At 33.0% G+C, this 9,683-nt stretch overlaps 1 protein-coding gene across 1 annotated transcript; it reads right to left on the bottom strand.

The window, feature by feature from the left end:
• Positions 1–4,963: 4,963 nt before the first annotated feature.
• LOC25490307 (catalase-4) lies at positions 4,964–9,325 on the bottom strand. Its single transcript, XM_013606823.3, has 8 exons — positions 9,165–9,325; positions 8,905–9,001; positions 7,553–7,830; positions 6,236–7,012; positions 5,995–6,084; positions 5,502–5,569; positions 5,321–5,414; positions 4,964–5,212 (listed from the first exon to the last, which is right to left on the bottom strand). The coding sequence occupies exons 1-8, from the start codon at positions 9,177–9,179 to the stop codon at positions 5,153–5,155; spliced, it is 1,479 nt and encodes a 492-aa protein (XP_013462277.1). The 5' UTR covers positions 9,180–9,325; the 3' UTR covers positions 4,964–5,152.
• Positions 9,326–9,683: the final 358 nt, after the last annotated feature.

Below are 9,683 nucleotides of genomic sequence, written 5' to 3'. Positions count from 1 at the left end.
GTCGAGGCGACGACTGCACACGTCCTATTTTTTTTAAGGGTAACAACTTTTTTTTTTCACTTAAATATTATATGTGAAATTAATCCATTACATCTACAATTTTAATGGTTGAATGAAGAGTCTAACTGGGATACTAAAACTAGAACGTTGATATGTAAAAGAACTATTTTGACCATACTCATGATTTCTACGATCAAAGGATCACCTTGCCAGCGTTGAAACACACAATATTAAGAATATATAAGTTTTTTATTTAAAATTATTTTTTTTATAAATAATAATGATGAAAAAAATTTGTAGGACTAAAAGTTGATAAAAATAAATTAGAGGGATTAAAACAAAAAATTTAAATATTTATAGGGACTAAAAACATATTTAACCCTTAAATTCAACTTAAAAACATGTTTAACCCCTAAATGTTAACAAACTCAAGTTTCTTTACCATATAAAAATAGGTATTTAGGTGGGATTTCTAAGGATATCTCCGGGTATCAATAATTTTTTTTTTATATATAATATAGCGTCATATAGAGAAATGAGATTACACCTAAGATTTTTTTTCAACTGAACTCCGAAGACACATATCAAGATCAAGGCATGTCATAAGACTCAATATTTATTGAGATACCTACAAATCATTTATAAAAAAGTTTTTATAGTAGCGATAAAAGTTATATCAATAAACTTACAAATGAATCAACGAAAAATTATCGTGTAAAATTCAAGGAAAAAAGTGACATTTTTTTAGTATCAAGTCAACTGAACTAACTTGAACCTCAAAAATAAATTAAGGAATTGAAAGGAAATAAGTAAAAACAAATTAAAACAACAAAAAATTTGAAATAATAATAGCGGTTATTTTCAACTAGTCGTGTTTCCGTTATTTATTTATGAATAAAAAGTTGCAAGCAAACTCGCCCCGATCGAGATTCCCAATCCATTTGTTAAAAATGGTTAGAATAAGAATCAATCTCAACCAAATACTAATTGTTAATTAATAGATTAATCCATTTGACGCCAAAGAGATGCACAGAGTGATGAAGCCATTAACGAAGGAGATTCATTTTCCACCACAAATCTGATAAGGACAATATTCGGTCTCATACGGCAACCCACGAATCCTCAATATCAAAATTTAAAAAGCTGCTATGTCTCTATCCTTATGCTGGAAAGATGACGTTGGAATGAATCAATTGATAATGAATACTAACATTTTTAATTAATTCATAATAATTAATTGAGCAAATAGGCACTTTGGTCTCTCTCTGTCACATAGGTCTCTGACTCATGATTAAATACAAATAAGTTCATGACTCTGCACTTCCGTTATCACTTTAGTCTCTGACGTTAAAAAAATTTGTTAAGTGATGATGTGGCGCATATGAGCTGTCACAGGGACCAAAGTGAAAGTAGAAAATTGTCACTTTGGCCCCTGAACCAAAAATCAATATTCCCAAATTGAATATCAAATTCCTAAATCCTTAAATCTCAAATCTTAAATGTCATCTAATTCTCTCTTTTGTTCAAATTAATCTTCCATTAAACACAACTTGTTGTAAGGTCCCTGACTGTGCATACTTACTATCAGTTAGGTCTCTGACAATGAATTAGCAGATCCATTAGCATCTATTACTTTTGATTATTGTTATATTCACATGATAATTCATATCTCTACCATGTAGGTCTAAGCATACAATAATCAAGAGCTCAAGATATATTCAAATGATAATTCATTTGTGTTGAATTTCTTTTAACATAATTTCTAACTCAAAATTTGTTCTAGTTAGTAGGCACTAGTGCTACATCTAACATAAGTTGTTTATGTTTCCAAGTTTATTATCAAATTTCTTACTTTAATTTTTTCTTTCATGAGAAGGTAAAGCAACTAAAGCATAAGTTCTTTCATGTAACTTAATAGTATGAATATGATATTTGATACTATTGAATCAACATCTTCTTGTAAAAATCCGAATGTTGTTGTCTATGCACAACGTCTTAAACTATGGTAATAATAATCACAACATGCAACTTCAAGCTTGTGTATTTTAGTAATGTCATTGTCTATGCACAATGTCTTAAACTATGATAATAATAATCACAGCAGGCAACTTCAAGCTTGTGTCATTTAGTAAGTGAATTTATGCATTAGTTATTTAAATCTCTCCATCAAAAATTGGATATTGTTGTTGAAAGACACATCAAAAATCAAGCTATGACTTTAAAATACTTACAGGGATTATAATTAAACACATCGTTCATAATTCATTTCTGTATATACGTAATCCTGATGTCATTATATGCTAAATGGAGAAAGAGGTAACAGAACCACAACACTATGACACTACTATAAAACTCCAAACTTTAGCCCAACATATCATTGCATCAAGATCAGCTTTCAAGCCAAAAAGGTCCCTAATAGCCAGGGACTTTGGTGAAATTTTGTGTTTCACAGTCAGAGACTTAACAGCAGATTGGTGTTTAATGTAAGATTGATTTTGAATAAAAAAAGATAATTATATGACATTTAAGGATTTAGGGATTTGACATTCAATTTGGGGATATTGATTTTTGGTTCATGGACTAAAGTAATCATTTTCTACTTTCACTTTGGTCCCCGTGACACCTCATATGTGTCACATCATCACTTAACAGATTTTTTTAACGTCAGGGAAAAATTGTTAAGGGAAGTGCAGAGTCATAGACTTATTTGTATTTATCCTGAGTCAGGAACCTATGTAACAGCGAGTTGCAGAATCAAGTACTAAAGTGACTATTTGCTCTAATTAATTAAGTATATATACGTGTGTTCGGTTTTGGTTGTATCCGGCATTCAGGGCAAGTTACTATGTTTTCGGTAACTTGTATAGTTTTGCTGCATGGCTAGGTAACACCGGAGGACTAACCGAATGTTACAATTAGTTGTGTGTTTTTGTTTGATACAATTTTTTTTTTTTAAAAATAAACAATATTCACTCGTTTAAATTAATAGAGTAAATTAGAGTGAAACACAAATTCAACATACTTAAACCGCAGACTCTCGTCACTTTGTTTACTGAAGAAATTGGACTCACCTCTAATAAAGACATGTTTAAATTTTAAACGCACCCCTCTTTTTTACAAAATAGATGGGAGGGAGCTCAGTGTAATTAATGAGAGAGGTTGGTATCTCATACAAAACGGAAGAGGTTTGTGTGTCATTTAAGCATATCTTTTTTTTGGTTACACATTTAAGCATATCTAAAATAGGAGATGAATTCTCTTTATTTTTTTATCTGTACTCTTCTGAGAGATAGCATCCTTAATTAGCATGAGCATCGACCATGGCATCAACAAGGACATGTCTATACCGCACCAACGGAATGGGGTGGATAAGGGAGGTGGTAAGAAAGGGAAAAGGAAACCAATAAAATTTAAGCAAATTTCGGGGCTTTTATTTAATACTATAAAATAAAATAAAAAATTGCTTAGATATTTAGATTGTTAACAACATATTGCCTTCACTGGTTTGAACTAAAGATTAATTGAGCTTGAGATCTTGGATTCAAATTTAAATTAAGGAGAAAAATATTAATCTAATACCAACTTTTTTATTTATCAAAAAGGTGGTAGCAAAGAGTTAAACCACCCCAAAATATATATAAAAAGAAAGAGAACAAAGGAGAGGATTAGGCCAAAACTCCCAAAAGATGATGTACAAAGAGTTAACAAATCTTACTTACTAACATTGCTTATTTAAAAAAGAAAACATATTCGCCTTCATATCATTATACGGAAATACAAAATTAAACTCAATTCAGGTGACGGGATCAGCTTCTGTGTTTATTGAATAACATTATAATACAACCATGCAAGTAAAGATGACTAATATAAAAAATAAAAACTCTGCTACATATCAACTTAGATGGAAACCTCCAACAGCATAAATGATAAAAAAAAAAAAAAAAAAAATAAAAAATTGAAGGAGCTAAATTGGTCCATTTAAATTGACACGAATCGAACATGAGACCTCAAGAAGGGGCACACTCCCGGGTCCCAAGCCAATGCCATCAGGACAACCCAAGTGGGTTCAGAAATGATAATATTAATGTGGATGCTTTTGATATTGGATACACCGCTAACAAGATGAGCAGATAAACTTGATCAACTGGCTATCACACCAGCATTTGCAATGGCTCTAGATCAGCAGCTGAACGATTTGGTTATTGAGTGTGACGTTGAAGTTGTTGTATAGTGTCTTTATGGAGCAATCAAGTTTATTGGACTATTTCAAAACATTGCTGTCAAATGTATTAGGGGAGAACAAAATGCTCTTGCTCATGGTTTAGTTGGAGTAGCAATATTTGTTGGAAGTAGAAATTGGATAGGGTCAGTCACAAGCCAAATCTAAGTACTTCCATGCAAACACTTCATCCCCAATGTTGAATTGCACTATAGTATTTGTTCTTTCAATGCAAACACTTTTTATCTTTTAGTATAGGGTTTTTAGTTTAACTTTTCTTCTAGCTATTTTTAAAGGGTACTACGTTCGACGGCAAAATAGTTTAGTTAATGTTTGAAAGCACGGTGGAAACTGTGCAGATGTACGATTGCTTGTAACTTTATTTTGGATGTGCAATTGAAGTGTTTCGGATGCAGAAACAAACAGACTTCTGATATCAATCTTCTATTTGTGTACCATGCATCATCTACAACAGAGAACAAATAAAATCCTTTAACATTACCAGGATTACCCAACAACATATTGATTGTTGCTTAGAACAAGTAATGCTAGGAACTTGTAGGAGACGCCAAAAACGTCAGATGTAGTCCTTACTTTCCTCCTAATATAACGTCAGATGTAGTCGTTACTTTCCTCCTAACCAAATAACACGTATCAACGCAATCAATTTGGTTTACGGCGATTAAACAACAGTTCAAACTTCAATAGAAGCATACAACAGCAGCAACAAGAAAAGAGCTCAAGAAGCTAAATAATACAAACGACATTTATTGTAACAGCTCAACGAGTCACGTACATGGAGTTTATTGTATACATTCACGATATAATATTGCAAGAAAAATAAGAGTCCTTTAAATTATCCAAACAAACATCCTTTATCATACAATTTCAACATCTGCAACTCTGGCGATAATTCAATGTTTCGCAACAACCTTAAATGCTAGGCCTCATGTTCAGATGAGATGCAATCTTTTGTCCAAGAGAACGATCAGCCTGCATAGTAAAACCAACAAAGAGCATATGAGCAAATAAGTAGGGATGCATTTGCACTTGACTGCTCTGAAGTTTCTAGTTTGATAAATTAGCATGTCTAAATCTCACCTGAGACCAGTATGAGATCCAGATGCTGCGGATTTCATGGGTGACGCGTGGATCGGATAAAGCATCCACCCATCTGCGGAGAAATCTATCTTGCCTGAAAAGATTATGGCAAAGAAAACCAAATATTAGACATCGCCAAACACAATTCATGTTGATCATATCAGTATTTTGTAACAGGAACCTGTCGGGTGCCCAAGATCGGTATCGCTCTCCAGGCTGCTTGAAGTTGTTCTGCTTTGGAATATTGCACTGCATTAAGAAGTAAAATTGTTCATACATTCTTCCCCAATACAGGTATTGTTTAAACAGCTTCACTGACACTATTTAATTGATCCTCACTCGTCATTTATTTTATAAAACAATAATTATCAATTTATGTAAAAGTACTGCTAAAAATAAGTGCTACCTAAACTTCAAATTAATTTGCACCAACTTAATATTTAACCAAGGTAGTAGACCTATTTCTCTGCTTCTTTGTCAGAACAATTTTCATACTGTATCCAACGAAAGATCATAGATTTGTTGTTTCTAAAATGTGTGGTTTCTTAGACAAAAATAAATAAATAAATTAAATAAGGTAATGCAATCAATCGTAAAAATCACGGCTGATGGATTCACTCACAAGTTCACAACACATATCATATTTTCATATTAAGCAATTTATGGAAACTAACCTTTTCACGGCATGCAGAGAAATTAGCAGTAGGAATGGGAACCTTTTCTGCATGACGAACAGGATCATGCCTTGAAGGGAAGTAATTGACCTATAAAATGGCAGAGCTCAAGTCATGAGAAAAGACTGTATATAACTAAAGAATAAGATGCAATATCACATTTAGTTTATCATGGCAATCGGCTTCTTGCACTAAAGATGAAAAAGCAGAATATTAATAGATAAATGAAACATTAAATTACCTCTTCATCCCTGTGAATGAAATTCATGAAACCCTCATGGTGATTGTTGTGGTGAGCACACTTGGGAGCATTAGCAGGAAGTTGCAGATAGTTTGGCCCAAGCCTGTGCCTCTGTGAATCAGCATAAGAGAAAATCCTGGTTTGAAGCATCTTATCATCCGAGTAATATACACCAGGCACAATAATGGCAGGACAAAATGCAAGTTGTTCATTCTCAGCAAAGAAATTGTCTATGTTCTTGTTCAAGACCAGGCGACCTACGGGCTGAAGGGGTATAATGTCCTCAGGCCAAGTCTTAGTTACATCAAGTGGGTCAAAATCAAATTTGTCTTCGTGAGCAGGATCTATTGTTTGAACAAACAGTTTCCACTCAGGATAGTTACCAGCAGCAATTGAATCATACAGGTCTTGAGTAGCATGGCTGTGGTTGGCTCCTCCCACCTTAATGGCCTCTTCCTCCAACAGACACTTCACACCACATGTGGGCTTCCAGTGAAATTTCACGTACACTGCTTTCCCAGCCTTGTTGATCAGGGAATATGTGTTAACTCCAAAACCATCCATGTGCCTATAATCTTGTGGGACACCCACATCATCAAATAGGAAGGAGAACATGTGAAGGCTTTCTGGAAAGTGAGAAAAGAAGTCAAGGATTCTCCAATTCTCCTGAATGTGGGACTTGGGGTTGGGTTTAAGAGCATGGACCATATCTGGAAAATTCATCCCGTCGTGAACGAAGAAGACAGGAAAGTTGTTTCCAACAAGGTCAAAGTTACCCTGTGTTCAGAAGGTAAAGATAAGAATAATTTATGGTACAAGACTCCAACTGTTCCATATCACCTCTTCTAAAACAATTATTGTCAGCATTTAAGCAAATACACTAGCATCCTGGTTACAACTGCAACTACATTCATAAATGACGCAATTTTAAACTAATACTGTAATTATATTTAGTCACTGGAAGATAATTTTTAATTATGCTACATAATCTTTATCTCTAGCTTGAAATTTCAAAGTACAAAGGATTTAGACAATGCTGGACTCAAACCAACAATGCATGTCTTCAATTTTTTCAGGTAATCGAATAATCAAATCACTAGACCAGATTGTTTAATTAAATGCTACATATGGGGTTAAATCACATTATGCATCTTTTGCTTGTATGATCGTGTTGAAACTATTATCAGCATTTTACCAACTAAACTGGAGTTGCTTAAAAAGAACATGTGAACAAAATTCGAACTGCTACAGTAACTGTATTTAGTCACTAGAAGATATGGAGATATAAAATGATGCTATATATTCATTAATTTCTACCTCTCTGGTGTAAAATTTCACAGCAAAACCTCGAGGGTCTCTCAAGGTTTCAGGGCTACCACGTTCATGAATGACAGTGGAGAAACGCACAATGACGGGTGTCTGAACTCCAGGAGCTCGTAGGAAATCTGCACAAGTCAGGTGCGAAATATCATGTGTGACTTCAAAGAAACCCTTTGCACTTGCTCCCCTGGCATGGACAACACGTTCTGGGATCCGTTCCCTATCAAATTGGGCAAGCTTTTCCACAAGATGATAATCTTCCAAGAGAATTGGACCTGCCAAAAGGGGTAAAATAATATATAATTTCTGCTTACATGATACTTTATTATTTGTCCAAATTAACCCTCAACTTTACAACAGACAGATGGAGAATATTCTCCAAGTTGTAATTACCAAGGGTGATAACTAATTACGAAAATCAAAGTCCACGACACTCAACTAAATGTAGTGTGGTTTTATATAAAAATTGGACCATACAGCACTGTTAGCACACATGGAGCAATCAGGAGGGTTTACTTTGACTTTTTATGATATAAACACTAGTCTAAGTTTTTGTAAGAGCGTACAAAAAAGTTATGATGTGTCATAACTGGTTTTTAGCTTATTTCCATAAGCTGCTCATAATAAAATAAAAATAGCTTATACAAAGTTTAGAAAACGAGTTTTCTCACATTATAGCTTCAGTTATATCAAAAAACAGTTGGGCCTGTTTGTATAGGCTTAGTTGAGATTATCGTACATGTGAAACTGTTTAAGAGAACTTATGAAAACAGCTGATAACATGTTCATGAGCTGTTTTCAGCTTATTTTCATAAACTCTCGGTTATTATAGTTTATGAAAACAACTTATAACTACAAAAACAACCAATCAAGCCTTATCCCACTATGTGGGGTCGGCTATATGGATCAAACGGCACCGTAATATTCTATCATATACCAACTCAATGATCTCTAAATCGTTGTTAATAATTTATAACTTATATGAAAGCGATTTAATTTAATTTCATCTTTTATTATTATAAAAATAACTTACACACAAGAACTTATATAATAAGTAGTTGATAAGTTGTTTATCCAAACATGGCCTTATAGTATAAGCGCGTATTTGATAAGTGCTTGAAGCGCCTTAATCACATGCATGGATGTCATAATATTAAACTGGAAAATCAAAGAGCCGTGAAATCATATAATTTAACGGTGATTAAACTTTGCTGGCAAGAAATCAAATTATGTTAAAAGAATAATTTAAAGATATAGTTAAACAATTTCATCAAATAAGATAAATAAAAAATAAAAAAAAAGGATTAAATGAAAGATGGTTGGATAAGTTGTTGATTAATTAGATATACCTCTGGATCCAACGGTTAGGGATGAGTTGTTATTCCAAACAGGTGCGCCAGAATTTGTAGTCCAGAAAGGAGAATTGTAAGCGCTGGACGGACGGTGCTGTAACGAAATTAACAAAATTAACACTTGAACGAGACAATAAAAATTGCTTCGATAAATAAATTAAAAAACCTATAGAATGAACAAAAAAGAAAATTGAATGAATGAATCATAAAATCAGAGACAGAAAGCAATGAAAAAAGATTGAAGTATTGTTGTATACCTTGTATGGATCCATGGTTGGTAATGGTAGAGAGAAAGGATGAGGACGGTGGAGAAGAAGAAATGGATAGAGATTAAGAAATTGACAAAACAATTTCGTGCGATAATCGCGAGTCTTATCGCCTCATATATAAATAACACACACACACTCCCCTTTTTTCGAGCACTCTCCTATTTTCTTTTTTCTTTTTTTAAATTATCGTTTCTCTCTTCTTCTTTTTCCTTGTTTTTCGTTTTTCTTTTTTTGTAATTTTTTAAATGTCTTTTGTTAATTTCTCTTTTTTATATATTTTTCTATTTATTAAATTTTGCAATTTTTTTAAATGTCTCTTATTAGTTTCTATTTTGTTTATATCTTTGTCCTATTTATTAAATATATGACTAAATTTGACAATTCGGAAAAACATAAAATCTCTTTATGACATTACGGATGACCACGTCATGAGTTGGAATGAATTATCCTTTTTTTCTTTGTTAAATATATATTTTGTTCTTATAAAAATATCAACTTTTTCTTTTA

This window comes from Medicago truncatula, chromosome 3 (genome assembly GCF_003473485.1).
Source record: "Medicago truncatula cultivar Jemalong A17 chromosome 3, MtrunA17r5.0-ANR, whole genome shotgun sequence".
Classification (NCBI taxonomy): Eukaryota; Viridiplantae; Streptophyta; class Magnoliopsida; order Fabales; family Fabaceae; genus Medicago; species Medicago truncatula.
The sequence above is the reverse complement of the archived record's forward strand: the minus strand, read 5'-3'. Positions and strand labels throughout refer to the sequence as shown.